Source organism: Haliaeetus leucocephalus, unplaced genomic scaffold (assembly GCF_000737465.1).
Source record: "Haliaeetus leucocephalus isolate CR32 unplaced genomic scaffold, Haliaeetus_leucocephalus-4.0 Scaffold395, whole genome shotgun sequence".
In the NCBI taxonomy this organism is placed as follows: domain Eukaryota; kingdom Metazoa; phylum Chordata; class Aves; order Accipitriformes; family Accipitridae; genus Haliaeetus; species Haliaeetus leucocephalus.
The window spans coordinates 1,180,954-1,207,503 of NW_010972831.1; the positions used below are offsets into that span (position 1 = coordinate 1,180,954).

General features: G+C 43.2%; 1 protein-coding gene across 1 annotated transcript in view; it reads left to right on the plus strand.

Moving 5' to 3' along the window:
- The first annotated feature begins 12,999 nt into the window (after positions 1 to 12,999).
- COL26A1 (collagen, type XXVI, alpha 1) overlaps positions 13,000 to 26,550 on the plus strand; it is a 175,541-nt gene continuing 161,990 nt past the window's right edge. The window contains exon 1 of the mRNA XM_010573524.1: positions 13,000 to 13,151. Coding sequence (XP_010571826.1) covers positions 13,000 to 13,151 — 152 coding nt within the window. The remainder of the gene's footprint in view (positions 13,152 to 26,550) is intronic.

The following is a 26,550-nucleotide window of genomic DNA, read 5'->3' on the forward strand; positions in this document are numbered from 1 at the left end:
ATCGCATTCTGTGGAGCAACAGTAACACCTAGTGGCTAAATGCGCCAGTCCATTGCCTCCTTTCTTTCCTTCCCTTCAAGAGTTGGAGGGGACATGGTGTGATTGACAGTTTTGACTTGCAAAGCCAACACTTAGGATCTCCAGGGATTTGCCGTTTTCCTTTCAACCCCCCACCATGTTCTGTTTTCTATTAAAAGTGGTAGATGAAATATGAAACTCTTCCTCCCACCTCCCAACCCCCTTCACTTTTCTGGCTCATGGAGGAGGTTGTTCCAGTCCATCTTGATCTGTAGGTGGGTGGGCTGTGAGTGGCCGAGCCTACTGCTTCCAGCTTGGAGCACTCAGATTTCTGTAAGGAATCCAAGCTTTTTTCTTTTTCTTTTTTTTTTTTTTTTGTCTGAAAAGGATCAAGCAGATCATCTGATGGAGGTTAGTGACCTCATTGCATTTGATAATGTGGTGTTAACTTGCCTGCGTTAAGGCAGACCAAACCGATCTGTTCCAAGAAGTACCATTTCTCTAAGATGTGGTATGCAGGATTGTTTGCCATGATCTGCTGGGACTGCTAATTCATCAGAGAGGGACCCCCTAGAAAAACAGCATTTGAGAGGAAAGAACCCACAGATGTTTATTGTGTTTAGCAGGAGAGCCCTTCAGAGGGTCTTCTTTCCGCTTCACAGGGGGAAGTTTCAATTTTTCCATGGAAAAAAACATTAAGCAAAAGTATTTCTGCTAAAGCCCAGATCATTTGCATTTGTAAATAGAGCCTCAACTCTTTGTAGGAGTAAGAGTACTGAGACATTATGGTCTTGTCATATTCATGCTGTCTAGTTTTAGGCTTCTTGTTTAGGTATTCTAAATTACCCATTGGAAGCATCTATTTAGGAGAGTCTTCGCTGCCTGGTGACAGAGCCTGGACTCTTAATTTACGCTGTGGATGCATGCTCTTTTACATACGACATAAACTTGTATCACCACCCACTCAAAGAAGTAGTATTGCCTCCATTCATGTCCCCAGCTCTCCATCTAGCTTCCTTCCAATTACCTGTTTAGATGGGACTGATTCAATTGAAAACTAGTCTGATGCCTCTGGGGGAAAAAAAAATCAGCTCCCTGAACCTGTTCACTGTGTAACTGCACAAAAACCTGGTGCTAACAGAAAGAAGGTAATGAGGACCAATGGGAATGTGGCCAAGTGGGACAAGGATGGGACCATTTCTTTTGGCTACTGTGCAGATGTACACTGAATTAAAGTGTGCATATAGTCATACCATTAGTCAGACCTGTTCTCAATACCTGTTTGTGAGAGCAGTCAGAGAGAAACACAGCCTGATGGGTGAGAAATGAGAAATATTGTGCTGGGATGTGTTGGGCACCTTTTACTCTTAGAAGAGAGCATACAAGCCTTGTTGGGCTTGGCAAAAAACCTTTATGTTTGGTAAAAATGGTTTCATAGGTGGTAGACTACAAGGTACTGAAACAAGACATTGAAAGGATTATTGTTATTTGTGATTCACAAGGGCTCATGGAACCTTTTCTATTAGATCCTTATGCTTTTTGTTTTGAATATAAAATTTCAAAGTAAGTTTTGTTTCTTACTGACAGTTGTGGTGTCTGTTGGTCTGGGAAGAGTCTGCATTTATTAACATTGTCTGATTTATTTGTCCACTCAAGGCCAGACCCTCAATGACTTCACAGAAAGCAAGCAAAAAAGCGTGTACTGTTTTTAGAGGGACTGCCACATGGTCCTATAGGAAAGTAGATCTTACTGACAGGAAGATTTTGTTTTCTCTCATTTTCATCCTCTGATTTGACTTATGTGTTACTTTGGAGTTTATGGCCAAACACAGGAGTTCCTTAACCCTGCAGTCCTTCCAGGCATTAAGTTTCTGCTAACATCCTGGGCCAAATCAGCTGTCTTTTCAGATGTCTCACATTCATTTTCATTTAAGGCTCAATTACCTCTTGGCAGTGTGCCATTAGAGACAGCAGATTTATACCAGTAATTAGTATGTTTTGAGGAGTCTGGAACAAGATCTCAAATCTTTGCTCAGGTACTGGAGACAGTGATGAATGCTTAACTCTATGCCCTTGCCTTAAAAATCTGTAGCCTTGATAATTTTCCCCGATTCCCTTTGAAACCTGGGAAAAGTGGTACATTAGTTTCCAATGCTTGACTAACTTGCAAACTCCTCATTTGAAAGGTCCTCCTTAATATCTTATGGCTACAAATACACTTATGTGTGAGACTGGCACTTTGTTTGAATGTGGCCTGCCACTGTGGACTTGCTGCAGTTGAAGATCCTTGCATTTCTTCAGGTAGGGGTGGAGCTAGAAGCAGCGTGCTGTACTATGTGTTTTAAACACCATGAGGAATGTCTTGGAAATATAAAAAGTGAACTAGACTGAGTACTATAAAAGAGTTCATATTTAATACAGATTGTTGATCATGTGGTATTAAGTGGTTCGTTATTTTATTGTTCTTCAATAATTTGAAAACTTAAATCTTCTACTTTTGGCTTGGCTAGTGATGTTGTCTTGAGCGGGGTTATAAAAATACTATGCTTCACCTAAGCACAGATTGTTATAGTTTTCATCTTAATTAGCAAGCTCCAGATTTAGACAGATTAATACAATCACTCTTTCTTTCTTTTGCCGTAGAAGTTCAGAAGTATAATCTGTCACTTGTGAGAACATAAAGAATTGGACTGGAGACATTCCAAACTCTTTACTGTAAGTGTTCAAAGATTTAATGGAGTCCTCAGTCATAAAATCTTTAATTTGAACTAGACCTTTATATTCTCCATTCTTAAATTCACTATTTTAACATCCAGGGGATTTCCTGTTATCCAAGTATGTACGGAGGCCCTTTATTTCCCTCTGTGTGTGTTTTTTAATTCAAATCAAATGTACATGTCAGTGGTTGATTGCACTTAACCTCCTTAGGTTCATATTTCTTATTTAATTGCATTACATTTTAAGGTTTAAGGCTATATATTTACTGCTGTTAATAGCACACCATATTTTAATGAAGCTGTTATCTTCTGCAAATATATACAGAACAATGGAGATTGATTATACAGGATCTTTTGAAGAAACTGTATCTCAAAGCCATATAAAATGAATAAACACAGTGGAGAGTTTCAGTTAATGTAGTTCTTTACCTAACACAGCTTCAAAACTAAGGAAATGAATGGTTGGGTTATCAAGACTGTTTGCTCTCTTCTCTTCCCCAGCCAGAGACTGCACCTCAGTAGGTCTCTAGCCATAACTGCAGTGTGCCAGGGTGTATGTACAAGCTGTGGTTGTTCTCAGACGTGCTCCAGAATTGCAGCACTGCTTTTTCCAAAGTCCACTCACCTCCTCTGTAAGCTGGCCAGACTCCCTCTCTGCCTGACCTACAGCTCAGCTCTGTAAATCTATTGTCAGTCAGTTCAGGGAAGGCTCAGAACATGGAAAATAATTATCTAATTTTCTTGAAACATCTAAAAAAAAGGCAAGTATTACCTAGAGATCATGTACAGAAAATCTGGGACAAATCTACTGTGCTCTGCTAGAAAGCCAGCCAGCTGAACACCTGTTTTCAATGCAAAATAGTGCATCACCCTACAGCTGGGGCACTGCACTGGGTTTTTCACAACAATCTTAGAGTTAAATACTCAAGATGTGAATTGAGCCAAAAAATGTTTTGCTGTGAGCCACTTCTTTCCAGGCACACAGCAAGGCTGATAGTCTTGTCGTACCATTCCATCACATACCAAAAATCTCCTTAGTCTGGTCAAAAGCTTTTATTTATTTTTTGGGCAACAATCAGTTTAAACATTTCATAGTATCTTGCAGACTTTATCATTTCCTTCTGCCAAAAAAAGAACAATTTATCTCTCTCTTTAGAGTACATCTCATCTTGCTTCTTTTATTTTTTTCTTCTCTTCTTTCATTATTTTTACTATTTATACCATATCATTTTTATTCCATTTCTTATTATCCTTACAATAGCCATGATATATAACAAAGCACTAAACCCTGTGTTATAAAGGGAGGCAATGAGAGATTGCCTGATGGCTCTGGTAGGTCAGGGAGTTCAACTGGATTCTTTCTGGGTGTAGACTGACAGTCCATGTATCCTTCCTGCCTGAGACCCCGTGGTGTGAGGGGTTGAGAGCCAGTGTAATCCCAGAGGATTATTTGGGGATTGGTTTTGCATCTGTAGAGAGACTGATCTCCCTTAGGCAGAACAGAAAATAGAGAGAGATGAAGAACATTTCTTGTGGTGAAAGAGAGATCTGTGTTCTATGCGAGCAGCTGGATATTTGCAAAGTACAATTTAGAAGTTCCAGTTTGGGTCATTTAGAAATGGAAGCAGGGAAGGGAAGGAAATCTGCATGCAACCTGTTCAAGAAGGTGCTCAGACTCAGCTTGTTTGACAAAACCACCCAGAGGCCCTGGAAGAGGGGTGGATTTTGGATAGCAAGCCCATTAGGTGTGGTATCCATTGGTGACGTTAGAGTATACTGTGAACACCTAAGCTAGCATTAGTGTACATGTGCATAGCCAAGAAATACTTGGATCCAATTGCCTTGCAGTGACTTTAGCCTTTAATGCTTACAATGATTCTTTCATATTTAGCACCTTACCTGCCTCTTTATTGCTTCCATGGGGGAATCTGTAAGATTCAACAGAGGAGATTAGGTAGAGAGCTAGCTAAAGAGCAAGACAGTGCCACTGAACAGTTTTGGGGTTTACTTACATGATTGCTCCCCTTAGAATGAATAGACCAAAATGTTCATAAAGGTAAATTGATAAATCTGGAGAATATTCCCTTTACATAATCCCCAGAGCTCTCAGCCTAACACACAGCTGTAGAAAAAAGACCCCAACAACTGAACAGGATGTTGGGTTGCATTATGGTAAGAATAGAGTATATATCAAAAAGGTGTTATTGTTATTACATAAAACACTGGTGAGTTCTTGTTCAGAGTGCTCTTTCCAGTACTGCTCACTCTAGCTAAGAAGGATATGATTAAAGGGATAAAGCAGGGAAAAAGAATAATACTCTGCCTTTCAGCTTTGAGTTAGAAAGCAAGACTGAAGAGCTTTGGTATTATCTTGTTTAAAAAGAGATCTTGCTGTGATTCAGTCAATGATTTTAAAATAATGAAGGGGATTAATCACATTGAAACAGACAAAGTCCATGAAAACAAGACTTAATTCGAAAAATAGGATCTTGGAAAAGAATGAAGACAGAGAAGGGAGAAGCTCACATGAATGCTTCAAGAAATATGTAATGTCAGCTACCAGTGGGGTCCTGTGAATCTAGATACACAGTGCTGTAGAGCAGAGTAAGGTGAAGATAGAACTGTAAGGAAAATACAGGCATGACATTTGGATTGTGGCTGACTGTTTACCAGTAACACAAAGAGATAGTGAAAGCCATGCCAGAGCAGGCTCAGGGAAACACCTGCAGCAAGGAGGAAACAGAAGGTCCTGCAGCCTGTGTGCTAAGGTCCAACACAGGCAAAGATGGTGCAGGAAGGCACTGACTAGCAAGAAGTTTGCATTGTGAAGAGAGATGGCTGCAGGTAAGCAGTTTGTGGAACAAGGTAGAGGAGAGAAAAGGGAGAAAGCATATGGCTGCTATTAATCCACCTTAACTGCAGACATCTAAGGTGAAAATAATGGAGGCAATTTCAGGTCTTAGCTGGGCAGAATCATGCTGCAGAGGTGGTGGTCCCTGTACAATGGCCACAGTGAGGCAATTTTCAGCTTGCAGCCCACAAACTTTTGAAGGACCATAGCCAACTTCTAGGGGGCCTGTGAAACCCAGCTAAGAAAAGCAGACTATTGTGGTAAGGCCTCATTGTCATGGCCCACAGGGAAAGTTCCTAGGAGATTTGAAAAAAATCAGTAGAAGCTGGAAAAATACAGATGGAACATACAGGTTTGCTGTGTGGAGGAAAGGGGATTCCAGTCTCTCCACTTGCATCCCTCCCAGTTCTTCTGTTCCTTGGCTCCACAGGGTGGATGGCACAACATCTGGGGTGTGCAGGAGCTGGGAAGAGGGAGCTTATTTCCATAAATCCTTTCTTATCTTTTTTGTGTGCCTTTACTTGTATATTTTGTCAGGAAGGGGATGAGCCCACTCCCTTTTATGTGACTTCCACAATACAGAAAGGGAACTCGGACTCCCATTCATGTTGGGTTGCTCAAATCAGGCAACCTGGGTCCATGGGGAAATTGAGAGAAGCAGGAGGATATCAGAGTCCAAAACTGAGACAGTCTTTGGTCTTGAAAGTCCTTGCTTCTCTGAGATTCAGAGAGAGTCTGTGACTCAGGATGGATTTTTCAAATCAGCTAAGCATTCAGATACCACTGAATCTGGATGTCCTATAGTCAGTGACTCATTGAAAATTGCAGCCTGGTGGCTCCTTCCACTGCATGTTACAAAGTACTTTGTTTTGTTGTAGAAGTTCAAGACCGTCTGTGGTCTGGAGAGTTTGTAAGTTCAATGTTTATGTCCTGTACAGCATCAAGCAAGCAGGCAGCCCTCAGTGACTGAATAATGTTTAATGAACAGTTAATGAACAGGAACGTAGTTTGAGGATACAGACACGGAGACAGACCTCCCAATGTTTTCTTTAGTGACCTCAGTGATGGAAGAAGGAGCATGCTTATTAAATCTGTAGATGAGGCAAAACTGGAACTGAATGCAAGAACACTAGAAGGCAGGATTAAAATTTCAAGTGATCTTGACAAATTGGTGATATGATCTGAATAAAATAAGATGAAACTCATTAAGGACAACTGCAGGGCACTACGCTTTGGCAGGAATAATTTTAACTAGCAAATAAAGGATGGAGGAAAGTCAGGCTAGCAGTTCTGCAGAAAAGGCAGAGAATCCCAAACTAAACATGGATTAACAATGATGTACAGATGCCAAAAAGGCAAATCTTCAGCAAGGCAGAGGTATTGCACAGATGTATAGGTTATGGGTACCATACTACGAGATAGATGTAAACCAGCTGGCAAGTCCAGAGAATACCAGAAAGGATCAGAACTATGTAATATATGACCTACAGGGAAAGTCTGAAGTTGGCATTGTTTTGCTTCTAGAAGGCAAGGAGAGGTGTTAAAACATTTTTAAAGGTACTTTGAGGAATTAGAAGTCTGTTCAAAGAGAGAAGGAATAGACTTCTACATCCACAATGGAGAAAGTAAGATATTAAAAGCTTAAATTGCAACAAAACAGACTGAGGTTGGATGTTAAGAAACACTACCAGTTTAGAGCCCAAAGCATTGGAATATGTTTTCAGATGAGCATGGGGAGTTTCTGTCTTGGGGTCTTTCAGAACAACGCAGAAAAATTTGTGCCAACAATAATCAATGTATAATAGATCCTGCCTTCTAGCAGGGAGAAGGAAGAGGGATTAGATAACTCTTGCAGTCCTTTCTGGCTACTTCTGAATGTGTTTCTACGCTGGCAGGTTTGAGTGCAACAGACCTGGTGCTATTTGTGCCTTGGCTTTATCACACCTGTGTGAATTCCTGCTTTATTGCATTCTTGGTGAGTCTGATGGATCAAGGGTGTGTCCACAAACCGCCTCTGCTTGTGCAGATCAGTGCTTCAGTGCAAGTCCGGTTAGGAGAATTTTTGCCTGACATCAAAGCTGACATAAATTATTTTTCCCAGGACACAATAATGCTCAGAGTATGTGTAATTCCACCAGACGTAGGCATTGTCTTGCTGATCTCTTTAGTCATCACATTTTCCATCTGCTGAATTACGTTTCAATCTGAGTTATTTTATCCAGTGTATTACTTTATAATACACACATGGGTGCTTCACTCAGGCAAAGTTCTCACCTAAGGTCAATGAATTTTGCCAATGTCATGACTTCTGGATCATTTCTTGTGCTTCAGACAATATCATAGTCTGTCATGTTTACTGTATGCTAAACTGTTTGTGTAAGTGTGACTTTTTTCAGTTCTATTCCATTTTGAGTTCAACAGTGATTGATTTATTCCAGGTCAAATTCAAGAAAATTTCACACGCTAGCTACCTCCTAGGTTAAAAACCACCACAGTCCCCTAAAGTTTTCAGTTTGGCTTAGGTTTGGTTTGACTCCGCAGTAATAGATGTGTTACAATAACCTTAATAATCTTATAATTTAATTTATAATAGAGGTCTTGAACTCTTTCTATTACTAACCTCTTAACCATCTCTTCTAATTTTTCAAGGTTCCTTGAGTGCTTTGTTATATCACAGTGAAATAATCTAGGTGTCTTAGGAAGATAGAAGGGGTTTATCCAAATTATTTTTGGTTTTAGATGGTCTTATCAATGCCTTCATTCTGACTTCAAAAGGACACTTCATAATTCTAAAGCTCCACAAGGTTTTATCAGCTAGAACAAAGCTGCTTTTCCTTTGGTCTCGTCTTAGTATCCACATGAAAAATGCACTCACAAAATCCAAGGGATGGGCCTTTCAAAATTTGTTTGCCATGATTCTAACAACATTGTGACTCTTTTTTCAGCTAACTACTGACTTTTGTAATGCTGTAAGTGGTGCTGAACAGTTGAGATGGCATTGCAGTTCTGGAGCTGGACTTTGCTTATGATATGACAGTGCTGGTCTACCTTTTTGAGTTACCTTTCAAACTGAAAACATTGTAGAAAACAAATCCATCTTCTGCTGTATCATTCCAGTTTTTTCCTTTGCAACAGAACAAAAATCAGACTAAACTTAGAATGTTCCTTTTATTGTCTATATTTCCCCCCACTTCATTTAGTGGCTGGCTTGCATGTGGTGTATGTTTAAAGAAATTATAGATGTTTTCACAGAACAGTTCCTGATGTCTTATGTCTCAGGTATGCCCAATGGACTAGGAAGCTGCAAAACACTCCAGACCATGTGAAACACCATGTGCCCACACATGTCCAACGGATTAGTCTTCTGACATGACAGCATAAGGCTGTCACTTGCATGGAAGGTGAGCAGTGTGTAGGAGGAAGGCCCTCCAGGGACTGCTTTTTTTTGATAGCAAAGTCAATAGGGTTGGTAAATTGAAAACCTGGCCCTTGCCTCTTTATTATTTCCCCTCTGTGCTTCCATGCATTGTGGCTTTCCAGTATGCACCCTGCCTCTCCCATCTTGAACTGAATTGGTGAAATACATCCAAATAATTTATTTAGCCCTGTCCTGGTTTTGGCTGGGATAATGTTCTTTCTAGTAGTTGGTATAGTGTTATGTTTTGGGTTTAGTATGAGAATAATGTTGATAACACACTGATGTTTTCAGTTGTTGCTAAGTAGTGTTTGTACTAAGTCAAGGGTTGTTCAGCTTCTCGTGCCCAGCCAGCAAGAAGGCTGGAGGGGCACAAGAAGCTGGGAGGGGACACAGCCAGGACAGCTGACCCAAACTGGCCAAAGGGGTATTCCATACCATGCGACTTCATGTCTAGTATATAAACTGGAGGGACATGGCTGGGAGTGGGGTGGGGGGCAGATTGCTGCTCAAGAACTAACTGGGCATTGGTCAGTGAGTAGTGAGCAATTGTGTTGTGCATTACTTGTTTTTTATATTCCAATTCTTTTATTATAATTCTTGTTGATGCTGTCTTTTTTTTCTTCCTTTCTGTCCTATTAAACTGTCTTTATCTCAACCCACAAGTTTTACTTTTTTTTCTGATTCTCTCCCCGACTGGGTGGGAGTGAGCAAGTGGCTGTGTGGTGCTTAGTTGCTGGCTGAGGTTAAACCACAACAAGCCCTGATTGCCTGGGCAAATGTTTAATTAACATGCTTATGCACAGGCATAAAAACTGTAGCTTTATGTTTTGAAATATATTATGTCTGGTTTATAAGAACAGGACTGTTCAGATTTCAAGGGTTCTCTTCTCAAAGCTAGTCCCTCTGATAAATTGAATGGATTATGTTTTTGTTGGCTTTGTTACCTCCATCACTGTGTTTTCAATTTATCAACACAGTTTTGAGAAATTGTTAGAATATGTTGCACTTGTAAGCACCAGGGGGAGAAAAAAATATTCATTTATTACTGCTATTGTGTTTGATTATATTATGCATATACAAAGGACTAAAATGAAATGTCATCTTTAATTCTCCTCTTACAGTAGACAATATCACTCTTTTCTTCTCTCTTTCCAAAACTAGCTTGGAAGTTAATTCCTCATTTTCATTTAAAATCAGCCATACAGAGTAGAAGCAAGTGTGCATTAGGGACAGGGCAGAAATAATGGGAGCCTGGAGATCTGAGCTCTATTTCTGGCCTTGCCTTTAGCTCTTTGCAGTCTTGAGCAAAGCCATTTGACCTCTGGTCTCCAGTCTCTCAGTTCATGAAATAGGAAGAACATTAGCTTTCTACAGATGTCTCTAATAATTTGCCAGAATCATGTCTTGTCTAATCACCTGTGTTTAATATCTCCTAGGGTCTTGCAAAGCCAGTGAAGGCTGAAACAGCAAATTTTCCATGCAACCGAAAATAAAATGCTCTTGGACAGTTAAGACTTGAAGACTACGAAGAGCTTCTGAAGGGGCTAACCCAAGCCAGGAGAGTGGGTCAGAAAGCCACTGGTGCTGTTCAGTGCTGTTAAATACTGATAAATGATCTATCCCAGCCTGTCAGGAGAGGGAACTTGGTGTGTTTGGGACAAAAGGCTGAACCAGGCCCCCCGAGCACAGCCTGGAGCTGCAGTAAACTGCCTGGGGTGGGGGTCCAGCTGCACCCAGTTTGGCTGTGCACACACAGCTGAGAATGATCACCCAGATTAAAGGGCAGGGGAGCCTCAGAGAACTGCTTAGTGTATTGTGTGTGTTGCAACTTCTGACTGCTTTCTCAGAAGGGTGAATTTGGGGTAGTTTGTAGCCTTACTGAGAGGGGAGACCAGAGAGTAAGCCTCTTTTTTTGTTACCCTGTCAGGCTGAGCAGAGGTTTCCTGAGGACTGACTCTGAGCAAAATGGCTGAGTGGCTGAATATCCTAGGGTGAGTTGCTGGGAGCTATGTGTTTTTTTTGGGGGGGGAGAAGGGAAGAGAAGGTGTTTCCCTTGCTGAGGGTGAGGCAAGACTGGAGGGAAGGGTGCTCAGGCTGACCTGACTGAGGGCTGGGGACAGAGGGCCCTGTTATGTCCCAGCTCCAGGTACTGAGGGCTTTTTGTAAATGAATAGTGGCTGTTTCTGAGAGGGCTTGGTGGCCCAAAGCTGCTGGACCAGACCTTTTGGTCTCCCTTTGATCCCAGAGAGTGCTGATCCATTGTCTGCTCCAGCTCTGGGTCTGGGACACCCTGGGGGCAGCTGTTGGGAAACCCCAGGGAGGCTGTGCTGAGCTGCAGTGCAAACTGCACCTCTGCCTCCTTGTGTGATTTGCTCCAGTGATTAATGATGGTGGCTGTTTAAAAACCTGGTGCCTCATTTGCAGTCTAAACTTGTCTGGTTACAGGCTCCAGCCAGGGGCTATTTATCTCTGTGTGCAGGCTCTGGAGGTGGGCACCATGGGGGAAGGGGTAGGTGCTCACCCACGGGTGGGGGATGGACCTAGCCATTTTCCCAGCATCTTGCAGGGATCATTTTCCAGCTGCAGCATCTTACAGGGATTGTGTTACCCCTGAGGGGAAGAGGTCTCTGCCCTTGCAGAGCCCCATAGGGAAGCCCTGGGCCCCTTGGATACCCCAGCAAGAGACCTGCTTTCAGTAGTAAATCAGGGCTGTCTTTGGATGGCTGCACAAACAGTGAAGGTGCAGAGCAGGTATTGTGACCTTGCAGGATCTGAGGGTAAAAAAACTTAGAAAGATGGCTGTGTCATGTTAAAAATTAAATCCCTCCTTGTGGTGTTTGGTTCAGACAAGTCACTTGCCCAGTGAGCTGCAACAGCCCAGGTTCCTCCGGAGCTGGGAAGGGGACACTGAAAGGCCAGCAAATGGGGTCTGTGACGCTGTTACCAAATGGGGGATGTACAAGGGTTTTAAACACAAATTTGGCTGCTGTACAGGGAGGGAGCCTTACCGCTGGCTTCCTTGTTGGGGTACTGCCTTTGCAAATGCCCATGTCCTTCCACAACTGCAAAAACGTTCCTCCTGCCTGGGGCTGACTGTGCAATTCTCCAAGCTCAAAACCATCCTGGGTGCTAGGCAAAGGGGGTCTACACGAGGTGGTGGCAAAGGGAATGCTTACGTGTGATGCCAAAAGGAGCAGGATGCACATACTGAAGCAGAGATTACTTTTTCACTGGTTACCTTGTGAATGAAGCATCTTAAAAAAATTATTTATTTCCTACTTTATCTGTGTAACTTCTGCAGTGCGAACGTGGCAGCAGGCACCACTTTTTGGGCGGCACTGCTGAAGTGCAGTGGGTACCCCTCAAACTGGCTCTCGGTTAATTGAGGAGATGCAGGGCCTTGTGATCTGTGTCGGGGATCTTTTGGGCTCGGGCTCCCCAGGTGTGCTCCCTGCCTGTGCCCAGAGCTGAGCCAGGGCTTCCCCCAGCTCTGCCCGGGTGGGAGCGCGCAGCCCCGGCCCGTTCCGTGCCCGTGCGGGACCGCGGCTCGCCGGCCCCGGGATCCCCGGCCGCCTTCACCGACGGGGAGCCCCTTCGCAGCGGGGTCTGCTGCGAGGCTTGGCAAGGGTTAACGCCGAAACCCCACGCCCCCTTTGACGGAGTCGGACCAACCTCGCCAAATTTGAAAAGGCATCCGGGGCTGAGTGCGCGCCCTGGGCGCAAAGAGCCGCGCTGGCCCCGGACCCCCTGCCCGGGCAGCAGCAGCCGCCGCCGGGGCTCGGCTTGCCGAGGGACGGGGCTTGCCCTTGGGAGCCGGAGCAGCGGTCCCTGTGTCCCGGGCACCCCTGCCCCGTGGTCCCCGGTCCCGGGGGCACCTCCGCGCCGTGGGATCCTGCCGTGACCCCGGCCGGGGGAGGCACGGTGGGGCCCCGCGCCTGCCGTGCCGTGTAAGAGGAAAAGTGGGGGTCGGGAGGAAAAACCCTGTTCTTGCAAAAATGCAGTTGGCTCTCTTCTTGTCCTGGTGCTGCTGCCTCCATGGATGCGCGCTAGGGACTGGCTTCCTCTATCAATTCCCAGCATCAACCCTGCAGCACAACTACCCAGAGCAGAGCTCGGGCTCGCCGGGCAGCGGCTTCGCCAGTCGCCGGTGAGTAAGACCGGGTCCGCCTCCCCGGCGAGGAGGCTGGGCTCCGCCGGTGGCTCCCGGGGGGAGCGACAGGCACGGCAAAACCGCGGGCAGCAGTCCCCGCGGAGGGTGCGAGGGGCTTGCCGGACTGGGCTGCCCTCATCCTAAATGGGGTGGGGGAGGCTTCCTACCTGCCCGTAGCAGTGTTCCTCTCTGGGGCAGGGAGCGACTAGGGAATCGAGGAGCTGAGCTTTGGCAAATGAAACCCGCAAACTCTCCCCTTCTTGCCTCCCCCGGCCTGTCGGGGAGGGGAAGGTGGCTTTGCCGGGTCTGCCGGGCAGCGTGTCCCAGAGCCATAAAACCTCCTGAACCGGGACGCTGGTGATGCCGGCAGAGGGAACTGTTATAGCCCTCGGCTGCGAGGAAAAACTTGTTCAGCTCAACAAAAGAAAGACCTTAATTACAGATCTCTGTTCAAGAGCTGCAGCTTTCAAATAGCTGTTTAAAACCAAACCTCCCACTCTTCTCCTCTTCCCCCCCATCCCAAACCAATTTGTTATAAACTTAATGTAAATCGGTTTTGATTTACTGTATCTTGCTGCTTCAATAGAGCAAACAATTTAGGCTTCTCCCCCTCCCCTCTGTTTTCTCTGGGTATTTCTCTAGAGGTGAAACAGCTGTTCAGATGAATGAGCCGCACTGTATAAAGCGAGAGGGTGGCTTAACCTGATTCCAGTTGTTCTTGAATTTCACTGGGGTTTTTTTTCTGCAATTCCCTTAAGTGGGGACTTGGGAATTTAATATTCAGGGCTCGTCCATCCTGTCTCTACCTCTTTTCCTCCTCCCCTTGCTAATACCTAGTATGCGTGAGTTGCGCTGCTGTGGAGGAGGGTTTATGTTAGAACCACTTATTTGGGCTAGGAATTGGGATAAGGCATCTACACAGCAGATTTACATCAGCACGTCACAGAAGTACAAGAGTGGGCGCTAGTCTTGTGCCTTGCACAGTTCTCGCATATGGTGCATATTTCATCTCCAAGTGGGGGTGGTTTTGTTTGCTGGCCTGTCAAACAGGCCTCAGTCTGTAGGGGGTGTGATGTTAAACTACAGTAACTGTCAAACGGTTTGAAACAGCAGAAAATTATAGGAGAGTAATGGGATAAACCTATCCCAGCTGGATCTGTTCCAAGGTACCCCCTTCCCAAAGAGTGAGCTGCAATGAGAACCACATGTCATTTGTCTTACATATCTATTAGCCTGCAGATCTTTGTTCAGAGCTACCACGCTTACATGACTGTGGACTGTATCTTTGCTCACCAAAGACCTTCCCCAATTCACTCTTGCATGATTTTCCCATGCCTCGGTTGTTTGGATAGCTGATGCTTTGTCAGGGGAATGCATCCCTCTCCAAGTCTATAAAGTGTTGTATAAAATCATCTAAAGCTGATTTAAACAATGATGTTGGGAAAGCTGGTAGATTTTTTTTTTTTTTTTTTTTTTTGTCCAGTGGAACTCTGCCATGTGAGAATCTCCTATTCTAGTTTAAAGCAGAGGGGAAAATAAAAATTGAAGGGAGGAAAAAATCACTGGTGGATGTTTTGAAATAAAAATTCAAGTCCTTAGTCAAATATCATGCATTGAAGCAATCTTTGTATGTTTTAATTTCCCCTTGAGTGTGGAGTTTTGTTGTTGGCAAATGTCTAACAGCTTCACTTTCTGATGGGAAAATCTGTGTGGGAAAACTTTACCCAGCCACAATGTTGGACCTTTGGGGGGAGCCTCCTGCAGGGTGCAGCTTCAGGTTGGGATAGCTGTGCTTTTCTGGATTTAATATGGTGCTGGATAAGAATGAGGCTTTTTGCTCTAAAGTCTGACATTGATCTATGTGGGTATGAAGGCTTTTTTCAGGGGACTGAATCAGGCTGGTATAAACTGTTGTTTACGTTGTTCAGTGTCCCTTTTGCCATCTAAACAGGGGATCTTAGTAGCACTTGAATTATGTGAAGCAATAGCAGCTCCATCACAGCAGAGATTGCTGGCCTCTGTCCTGAAGAGGCTATGGAGGATACAAGGTGGTGGGTAGGTGATTACTATTAATGATACTACATGGCCATTCCTACCTTCTCTTCTGCAACCTGCCCAGTGAGTGCTTTGTCCAGTGATTTCTGGCACTTTTCCTGGGTAATCACAGCCAAGTATAAGCAGGCCAGAGCCTTGAAAGTTATTGCAGCAGCTCCAGGTTTTGGTATGTTGCAGCCCATACCGTTGCCATGCTCTACAGCTGATGTGTTTCCTTGATGCAAGACACACCATGTTTCTGCAGTTGTCTTTTCCTGTCCTTGGTCAGCAAGTGAAGACATGATTGAGCTGTTTGGGTATCTGCTACCAATTTTTTTAAAATTAGCTTGTCATAAAAGTTGTATTTCTCCAAGGAGGGGGAGAAAAAAAAGTTGATGCAATCTTTTGTCTTCCACCTAGAAAACCATTCAAAACTCAATAGCTGATAGAGTCTGTGGTATCTAGGTTGCAGGCTGTCTCAGAGATGGGCTTCTGAGGCTCTGAGGACTGCTGAACATTTTTTTTTTTTGCCAGAAAACTAAGGCCCTGGGCAGTGTAAAAAGCTTGGGGGGTGGTGGTGGAGGGAGATTTGGAGGAAAAAAAATTATTCACATCCTTCAAAATTAAATTGTGGAATACTTGTTCTGGTGGAATGTTGCTTGCTTTGTTTCCTTTTTTAAAATGAAAATTCTAGCTTCTGGTTGGCTTCAGTCGACAGATCCTAGTTATTAGACCAAAGACTACCTTTGCATGTGCTTGAATTGCTTTGAACTTCTGTGGGGGATATTCAAGTAATAATGACTGAAATACAAGCAGCAGTGTTTGTTGGCATAGTATAGATTGCTGCAGCCTCACTATTTTGTTTGAATTTCACATTCAGTGTGTGCATTTCTAACTTGCTACTGTGTTAAGGCAATGAGAATGGAAGTGGGACTTACCCAAAGCTTAAGAATGGAGGGGCTGTCTGCCAAGCAGAAACTGTTGTCCTCCAGACTTGGACATGAGAAGCTTTGCTAACTGGGTTAAGGGAAGCTTATTCCCATGCTGGAAGTAGCTTGATTCTCAACAAATGCCTGTATCTGTGTTAGTTGTCTTTGGAATTGGTGTTCTCCCAGCTTGACTTCTCATCCTATTTTCCTGCAGTTTCAAATTAGTCGTGCATCAAGTCCTTGTGAACTCGAGTGTGGGAGTTAGAAACTTTTGAAGCTAGATGCAGTGCTTAGACTGGAAACCTCTTTGGATGTGAGGTGGAGGCAGCCAAAAGAAAACCCCCAAATGTGAACTGGAAAGCAATGTAGGATGATAACTCTTTCTTACTGCTAGCTTTTCAGTAGCATCACAAAAGTTAGCTGGGGTGGATGCAAAGTCTGACCGTGATAGACCTTCAAAACACTTACACTTCAGCCTAAAACTTTCTTCCTGTGAATGAACCACAATTTTACAAATAACAGGACCGTCCGAGTAGGTGTTCTTATCCAGACTATACTGGTAATTACAAATCAGTACTTGTTTTGGTCACATAGTAATTCCTAGTGCTTGCTACAGCAGTGATGTTTCTTGAGGATGGATATGGAGAGGAAATTAATATCGGTCAATTGAAATCTGTAAGTGCAACCTCCGATTGCTAGAGGCAGTGGTTTCAACATGAAAGGCCAGACCACATATGTGCCTCAGAGCACAGCCCAGGAGAGCGAGACCTGGGTTCTGGTTGTGCTTCTACCAATGGTTTACTCTGTGTCAGAGGGCAAATCACTTTTTCAGTGGAACAATTAAATATGCTCTGTGTGCTGCTTTGACATGGGGAAGATATTTAAACTGACATCAGCTTTCCTGTACTATAGCTTGTCTGTCTTTCCCCCCCTGAAAATCCTGAAGTGGTGATGCTTGAAATATGTTGTCCATTATTCCTTGAGGCTAGCAGTCTCCTGATAGGTCACTTGAATGGCTGGCTTTCAAGACCAAGATGTCGGGGTGGACCTGTTATAGGTAGATCTGTTCTTTTCAAAGTAGCTGCCTGTATTGTGCCTGGTCCTACAGTTACACATTTGCTAGGATGGAATTGCCCCTCCCCAGCCCCATTTGAAGGACTGCACGCAACTGTACTGTAATGTAACAACCTCCAGCCTCTTAGGTGAGGTTTTAGTGGCTTTAAGTAAGTGTGGGTCTCTTTATGTGTTAGAAGCCTGTTCTTAATATTAAAAGGTGATCTATAAATTGGTATCCTGATTTATGCAGTCTGTCAGAGTGCTTTCAGAACATGTATCTGGAGTTTTCCTGATGGTTGTCTGTTAATTCTCTCTTTACCAGAGAAAGATGATTTGAACCTGATTTCAGCCCCAAATTCTGAACCTCTTGTGGCTCTTAAGTGGGTGTGGAATATAAAACTATACATATTGGAGAAATGTGGTTCTTTTTCCTTTTACTGACAGGATCTTGCTTTCTGAGTCATTCCCTCCATCACCTAATACTCTGTTCATTGCCTGAGGTATCTGGTTTTCTATCGTTTGCTATGGACTGTGTGAGGATGTCAAGCAAACAAACTGGGATTTGTGTCACGCTGAGTCCTCTGCACTAATTCCCCTTTGAAGTGCCCTACCCAGGTAACCAAGAGGTCAGAAGGTCTTAAGCTCATCACCAAACCCTTGAACTATCCGATATTTGTTTCCTGGACTCTGCAGCCATATGATCTTCATCTGACTTCTGGGGTTCAGTGCTGTAACTTCACAATGCAATTAACAGCGAAGCCAATGGTAGTGTAAGGACCTAGCAACACTGGAATGGCTTTGAAATACCAGACGTGATTGTAGTTACTGCAGTCAATTGTATTCATTTAGGAAATCTCCTACAGTCTTGCCTTTCCAGCTGCTTGTGTGAATCATTTCCTCTCATGTAGGTTTCATTTACCAGCTCTAGGAATAAAAAGGGAGCAGAGAGGAAAAGCGATGGGTGGCAGTGAACTTGTGCTCCTCTTGGATAAATTAACAAATGTGTCTCTTTCAATAACGCTTATTTGTTCATTTTCTCAAAGCTGGCCTTGTTAGTGTGCTAAAATCCTAGTTGAAACACATCAGGTTAGAAACTTCACAGCTTTGCTTGAGGGGAGCGATTCTGTGATGCTTGCATCATAGAATATTTACTCGCATCTTTGTTTTATTGGGCTGTGTCTTGATAAAGGGGGAAAAATGAAGAATGACTTCGAGGTAACAATGAAAGACAGAAAGCATGGAGTGCTTTAGGTCAGCTGGATTAGAATACTGGGTGAGTTACTTATGCTGTCCTGCATTAGACCTCTAGCATGTCTGGAAACATTATTGTTTTGTAAAGCATAGACTACCTCTCCTGTAGGGTAATACTAAAATTCATCCGACCTCATTTCTGCAATACACTCAGAGCTCTCAAATCACTTTTAATTAGAGAGATGTAGACAGTGCTTAAATTTACTTTCACTGAGGCATAATGTTTATTTTGAGGCTTTGAGCATAAAGCTAGCCTGTGCCAACTTAGATATCACAAAGACTCTATTAAGGATCATAGCTGCAAAAGTTAAAAAAAAGCATAATGCTACTAATTGGGTTAATGTCCTGCAATTTTTCAACTTTTTATATAGTTGAATAATACTAAAGCTCCTGCTTAGTGTATTTATGCACAATGTGGCACTGATCTGAATTAGTCCTTAATACTGCCACAGAAAGGAACAAGGGTGAGAACTGTGATATTGTTCCTTATTGGTTTTGTTCCTTATCTTCTTTTTGGAAAGAAACAATTATTTGTTGACTTCCAATTTATTGCATGGAATAAAATCATTTAGATGTTTTGGCTGTTTTTGACAAGTTTAATGTTTTCCTCCTCCTGAAAATGAACAGATGTATAAGTAAAGAGTGTGCTTGGGTGAAAGTGTTGCCTATAATATTTAGGCCTGGCTATTTGAATATAGTTGAATCTTTTTGAGAGGACCAACAAATAGGAAGCTATTTCACTTTTGAGAGTCCTTTTCAGCTTCCAAAGAAGGGAAATCATAGCTCTGGCAAAGAAAAAAACCTCTCCTATCTCTTGAGAAATGAGTTTCACCCAGAGGCCCATACAATGGATGCTACTGAGACAAACACTGAAGGCAGCTTCACAATGTTTCATGTTTGGGACTGATCAGTCTCCTCTTCTATATCTATGTGGTTTATTTGGAAAAGAGAATCTGCCACCTTAAAATCATAGTAGTTGATTTTGAAACCTCTTTGAAGCTGAAAAGAGAAGGTGTCTCTGAGCTTCTCTTATGTAGGACTCTTCCCTTTACTTCTCTGTGGTCTGCTGTGTGTCTCATGTCTGTTCTGTGAGAGCTGAGTAAGGCTGTCATTATGTAGTCGCCTCCCTTTGTGCTGAGCAAACAAACCATCTGTCAAAACTTTAAAGCTAATGTGAGGTACCACTGTATAGAAATGCACCTAGTCATGTCCAATCTTGACATCAGGTTATGTAGTTAGATGTCTTTTTAATCAGTTCCAACTTTTTCTGCCCCTAGGAACTGGGTGGAAGTGATATTCTTTGCAGTATTTGCACTAGATATAGGCAAGTGTTTGCTCAGAGCATCTCAGAAATGCCAGTGCAATGAAATCATGAGGCAAGGGAATATCGCCCTGGACGTGGTCGTGTAACTGAGTTGTACTGAGTCTGCTGAGTTAAGAACAGGTCAGGTCGTGTTTCTTCTGGGTGCCATGTTGTCCCCTGTCGTGTCCCGTCCCCCCTGTCCCCCGCCCCCTTTATTTTTTGGTGTATGCGCACTCTAGAGGGGAGTTAGTTTTGACTTTGCAAATGGACAAGACTGTTGATTTCTGCTTTCCACTTCTCAGTGGAATAAAAAGGCCAAGTACATGTGGTGGGAAGAGAGTGCCTTGTAAATGTAGTGCAGGCAAAGATGTTTTATGAGAGATACCTGTTTCATATGAGGAGAGTTTTGGGGTTGGACCCTGCAGAAGTGAGTGCAGCAAATGTGATGGCAGGACCCGAGTACTAAGGTTACTGTTCTGCTCTGTGTGAGAAAGTGGAATAGGATGCTCTTTACCCTGTGCATATTGGATGTTAGAGCTGTTTAGGACTAAGAAAAGGCAGCAGCATAGGTGCTAAATGAGCTAAATACTCCTTTTGCCCTGTTGTGATGACCTTGTTGAGATGGAGTTGCTCAGTTAAGGCACTGCACAAAAACTTCCCTTCTGTCCTTGGCTTGTTTTATGCCTGGGGTCAATCAACATCTGCTTTTTCCCCACAGGACTTCACTTATTTAGCCGTTCAAAAGTGTGGTGCTGGGACCTCTCAGTTTGGTTTGAAATGCTTCTTCTCATCGCGAAAAGGCTTGGGGCAGATGGGCTGCTGCGGCTGTTCGGATGACATAACGTCTCTGTGCTGAGTCTCCCATTGGCCTGGTGCTGCGGTGCTTGGTGGGGTGTGGTAGCCCTGAACGGAAGGGCAGACATTTCTTTTTTGCTGTGTGCTGCTTAGCCCTTATTAAATTCAGATGTTTCTAACCCCTTCCTCCAGGCTCTTATTATTGCTGTAAACACAGCAGAGCACAGGGAGCTTTTTCAAATACTCATTTGAGGCAGCAATGGGTGACAGCTCTACCAACAGCTCTCCAGTGTGCCTGTGTGTGGAAGGAGAGTTGACATGAATTTAACACACCAACCCAAGGGAGGTTCTGCTTGTGTTTTCCCTAAAGAAAAAGGTGGCATTTGCCTTTTTTTTTTTTTTTTTAATCTGATGCCACTTCTCTTTATCCTGTCTCAGGTTGCTTGGCTTCCTGGCTTTTTTGCCTGATTCCCTCTTCTGCTTCCCCAGAACTGGTCTGGTTTCTGCTACCCTGCTCAATGTGGGCTGTCTAGCTGCTTGTCTCATCACTGTATCTTGTGCAAACTTTGACTTGTCTGCATTTTCAGGTGGCAGTGAAAGTGATACCAGCTAAAATAAGGTTTCTGTTGCTGTGCTAGGATGACTAAAAAAGGCTCTCCTAGAAGAAAACACCTGGATCTGGCTGTTGGCAGCTGCATATCTCATCTGTACCTGTTCCACATGTACTGTGTGGCTCTGACAAAGTTATTTTTCAGCTTTTTGTGAAGGGAGAAAGGAGGAGAGATTGCCATGGTAACAGGATCTTAGATGCTTCCTACCTATATAACCCATGCTTCATACAGTGCGAGCTACCATACCCCCTTGCAGGGGAATTTATGAATCCTTGGTATCTCTAAATGTAAGCCATTAACTTTGAGGTGTAACCAGGCTATTTATAAACTTCTTAGACACAGTTCTCCAAGGAGTATATCTTTTGCAAATCTACTTATGAGTCTCAAATATCTGTCTGTTTGATATCATGCTTTTTTGAGCTGAGAAATTCTTGGCCCAGTGAGGTATCAGAGCCGCTTTGTGCGTGGCATCTGACTTGGTAAAAGCTATGTTCCTGCAAGATCCCTGAAGATCTCTGTAAGATCATCTGTATGACTTGTTCTCATGACATTTTTGCATCTGACTCTAGTCCTGTGTGCCTTGTTGTAAATTGAGCTAAAGATCCTGGTTCTGAACTGTCAGGAGCCAAGTCAGATGTTAGGAAGATCATTGCCATTTTGATGCTGTATTTAGTCACTGGATGCTAGATTTCCTTTTTGGAAATCTAGGCTATCCTAAGACATTTGAAGATGAGCTACCCTGTTGCAAGGTTCTTGAAACCTGGTCCCTTGAATCTCTGGCTTGGTTTAAATTGCCCTTCAAGAGCTTCTGACGCATGGGAGGTACAGAGAGCTTCTCTCATTTGGTACTCTACATCCCCAAGAAAACACTGATTTTTAATTAGTGGTCATTGTAGCTTTGAGGTGAACTTTTTGTGCTGCTTTTAATGAACTTAAAGCTAAAATGGCAGCGATCCTGAAAACTGAGCTGTCAGCTTGTGTCTGTCACTGGCACTAGCAGTATGGGACAGAGAAAATCTGATATGCTTAAGCTTCGGTATTTCAACATGGCAAACCCAACTAACCTAAACACTGAGGGGAGAGCCACATTCTTTGCTATGCCTAATCTCTGTATTTTGTTAAACATGCATTCCTGCCAGAACTTTATTGGACAGAACAATAGTGACCAGCTGGGCAAGTGACCCTGGCTTTTCTGGTTGGCAGAGGAATTCAGCATCTGAGGAGTTCAGATTCTCATGTGCAGCTTAAAGTGATCTGGATTTAGTTGCTTTTAATTATCAGCTGGCTGATTCATAAGGCTTTGTTTTCCACCCTCTTTCACAAGAAAAAGACCATTCACTTAAATGTTTAGTGTATATTCTGTAGAGCAGCACAAAGTCTGGGAACTGAGACTTGCAAGTTCTCTCTCTCCCTTTTCTTTCCCTTAAATAAAATGGGAATAGTAATACTTCCCTTCACGTAAGGGAAGGCTCTGGGGAGTATTTCATGAGGGTGTGGTTAGATCTTAGAGGGAAAGCTGCAAAATCCAAAGTATTGTATATGAATATATGGAGAAGTTTATAATAAATCTATGAATTATAATACTTGGCACTTGTATAAACTTCCACTCTTACAGAATAGAGGTCGTTGTGCTCCCTGTTTACTGCACCTCTCTGAGCCTGGATGACTGAAATTACTCTTTGGGATTTAGTCTTTGCCTGATCTTTGCAGAGAAGGATTTAGTTTGGAGGGCAAGCTGAGATGTGGGAGAGGGAGATGCTGAGCAGGGCAGGCTGGATTGAACGGCAGCAGAGGGTTGGGTGATGGCACAGGCTGTGGTGCTTTCCTTTCCCCAACTACAATGAAAGGTTTGTGGGAGGCTGAATGTGTAACATACCTATAGAAGCAGCACTGACCGATGTGGTCAGTGCAAAAATGCCTGCAACAACTGGTGCTAGCAAGCAGTACCAGCCTTTGCACAAAGGCAGGTCTGGGCTGCGATGCTGCAAACTTTCTCTGTTCCCATGCAGCGTCTGAAGTGTAGCTGAGAGCAAAAAGGCAAATTGGCTCTGTAGGATGTTACAGCACTTGGCTTAATGCTGCTGTAAATCAGCGTAACCTGCAGCAAAATATATAGTCTCCCTGCAGTGTATTTCAGGATACAGCACTGAGCCAAATGGTTTAAACTATCGCACAGTAAAATGCTGTCTCTTGGGCCACTGTTACTGGAAGTCACTAATGTATATCACAAATGATACAAAAATTTTGGATTGCAAAGTTGTAGGAATTCTTAGGCTGTAGGCCTGCGGATAAGCTTTGAATGAGTGTGCATTGCAAGCAGAAAAAATAGGATCCCATTTTGCCAAGCACTAGAAAAATACTTGAGTCCTGATAGTGCAATTAAAAGCCTGCTAAAACCCTTTCAAGAGCTCTGCAACCAAACCCATTGGAAATTTATTGCAAGGACCTCAGCAACATATTCGTTTTCTTGGGTAATGTCCTTTGAAACAACCAAGCTCTCTAATTATGTCTGTCAGGCCCTGCCAAGCGATTATGGGTGTCGGAACTAGAAGGTTTTCAAAGCAGCTTCTACAAATAACTATAGAATTTTGCTGAAAGTAAAGTTTCAGCTCCTAGGTAGCTTTTGGAGGAGTTGCTCCATAACCTTTGGGAAAACAAAGGGTGAAGCTGTATCTGTCTACACTGGATGGGAAGAGAAGGGAGAAGTGGGAATGTGGAAATGATAAGAATTGTCACAACTTGTCTTTTGAGCTGAATGCAACTAGAAACTAGATATGTTTGTATTGGACACTTCAGCTGGTGTCCTGTTTGAGCCTGGGAGTTGCCTTGTGCTACCCACGTCTGGGTTATTGATTTGTATCTGAGCATCTCTGTGGCCTATAGAGGCAAGGCTCACTTTGCAGGGCACTTCCATGAGTTCTGATGTGTGTGGTTGTGGTTTGTTGTTGTTGTTTGGTTTTTTTGTGGTTTTTTTTCTTTTTCTTTTTTTTAAAGAAAAAAAACCAAACCAAAACCAACCAAAAACCCACCCAACCAAAAAAACCTTGACAAAACCCACACCAAACCCCATGCAAGCATTTGACTGGAATTGCACGCTCCCCACATGGCTTGTGGCTCAGATATTGCCAGTAATAATTGAATAAGTGAATAGGCTGTTCCCATGGGCATATTGACAGCAAGGGGAAACAGCTCAATAGTTGTTCTGTCACTCCATGCTCTGTGGTTCAACCAACCTTCTTGATTTTGTGTATGTGAGAGTGGTTTCAACTGAAACTCATACCAGTTTTTTTCTGCTGCAAGGAGTATGTGACACGAGTCTGTCACAGCCATTTAATTTGACATTCAGCACTGATGTGTTCAGTGACTTGGCTGGTGTATGGCATTGCTATATACTTTCTTATAAATGCGACAAGCGAGCACTGTTGTGATGGCTGCTGCTGTCTTTGCTTGCAGGGTGGCTGTATTTGACATCATCCTTTGCTGAGACACTGCATGTAAAATTTTCTCCAAGCTGCACTGAAAGGTGTAAAGGAAAACTCTTGTGTGTGTGTACGAGGAAGAAAAAGCACAAGCAAGTTTTAGCTGTGGTGTGTGAAGACTGTTTGCATATATACTTAGCATAATAATAAACCGTAGACTGTTACTGAGCAGCCATGTGTCATTCGCAGGTTTACTGGTTTGCCCACAGTAAGTAAAGCAACAGTATGCTGTTCTTCCCAAACTACAAAAAAGGTAGCAGAAATACAGAATAACTGTCATCCATCAATAAAATTCAGGTCATAACTGCTTGTTTTAATCAAACTTTTATCTTCCGTGTTCTTCTTTGTATCACTCTTTATCCTCTGAATGTTCTGTTTTTGAAGAAATCTGTGTAAATAGGAGGAAAAAAAAAAGGTCATCTGTCTTTAATGGCTTTGCCTTGAATTTGCCACAAGCTTTTGCAAGCAGTATGTGTCTAAAATGGGATGTGAGTGTATCTAGTGTCAGTCACTGCTTCTTTGCCTGCATAGATGAGGCTCTTCTCACCAATAACTCTAGATGTTCCCATTCCCAGCAGAAAGGCGAGGGATGCCTGTGAATCCTTTGCTTTAGGAGGTTGGATCATTTGTGTGCAGGAGTTTGCATCCTTACCAAATTTGTAGTTAAAATGCTTTTGCAGAGTTTTCTACTTTGCCTTGATGAAGACAGCTAGGTTGCCCTGCCCTTTTGCATTGGCAGGTAAGTTTAAACTTCAACAACAACCAAAAAACCCTACAAACCCCCATCTAATGGAGTTTGCCATGCTTATAATTCCCCACAGAACAGGGCAGGAATTTTTCTGGCCAAATGTCTGTATCTCTCTTTTGGACCTCCTGCTGTCCCCTCTCTCTTGCTCAGTGCTGATTTCTCTCTATCCGGTTTCCCACGTGTGTACTCGGGAATGTTTCAAGGCAGTGTTATCATTCCTAAGGAATCTACTGTGCGTGCACAGGCTACGGAGGGGTTTTTTCGGCTGTTATTACTTGGCCAAATCAAACCCATTTTCCACCTGGATACTGAAATGTAGATCCCCTCCCTCAAGACCATCTCCCTTCCAAATAGAGGCTTCCAAAGCACCGAGGCACTAAAGCGGTTTCTTAGATTGCTCAAGAATTTTTTAATAATAGAGAAAGGTGTTAGTATTTCTGTTCACAAGAGAAAGGCTTTCTGTTTTTGAGATATTTTTTTTTTCTAATGAACAAACTGGATTGCAGCAAGGTTTAAAAGGAGAATACAAGTAATTGTTCTTGGCTAGAAATGAGGTATGGAGACTGCTTCCAAAACCAGTGAAATCTTAGTAAGATGTGTTAAAAGCAGAAGAACCTTTTAAACTGAAAATAGGTAGTTAGAGCACTTCGTTTCTACGTGTCTTCATACAGTCTATCTATAAAGAGATATCGAAGTGCAGTGGGTTTTGTGTGATTGAAATGTATACCATCTGCTTAAGAGTTAGTTTAAAACTTGATGAGGCAATACAGAGTGTTCACTAGCAGGGGTTTGGGACTACTGTGTGCAGAAGAGCTGATCTACAGCAAATGCTATGTAGTTACTTTTTATGGCATTGGAGAGATGCAGTCGGCAGAGTGTAAGAGTGGGAGTCTGGAGAAAGGTGAAAAGGAGGTTGCTGGTATAGCAGATTATTGTGTGCCTGTAACTACTGCATCCAAGCTGTGTTATATTCGCATGGAGCTTTGAATGAGGCTTTCACTTTGTGCAAAGGAAGCACTTTGAAAGGGCTCATGCCCGGCAACTGGGAAGTGTTTTAGGGCAATTCATTACTGCATTTAGATGGGCGCTGGGAATGACTGGCTTGAGAAGGCGGCAAGGAAGGGAAAGATGTGATCGCCTAACCATCCATGGGTGTGGACGTGTGTTTGTAAAGGGTATTGCTAATTCAC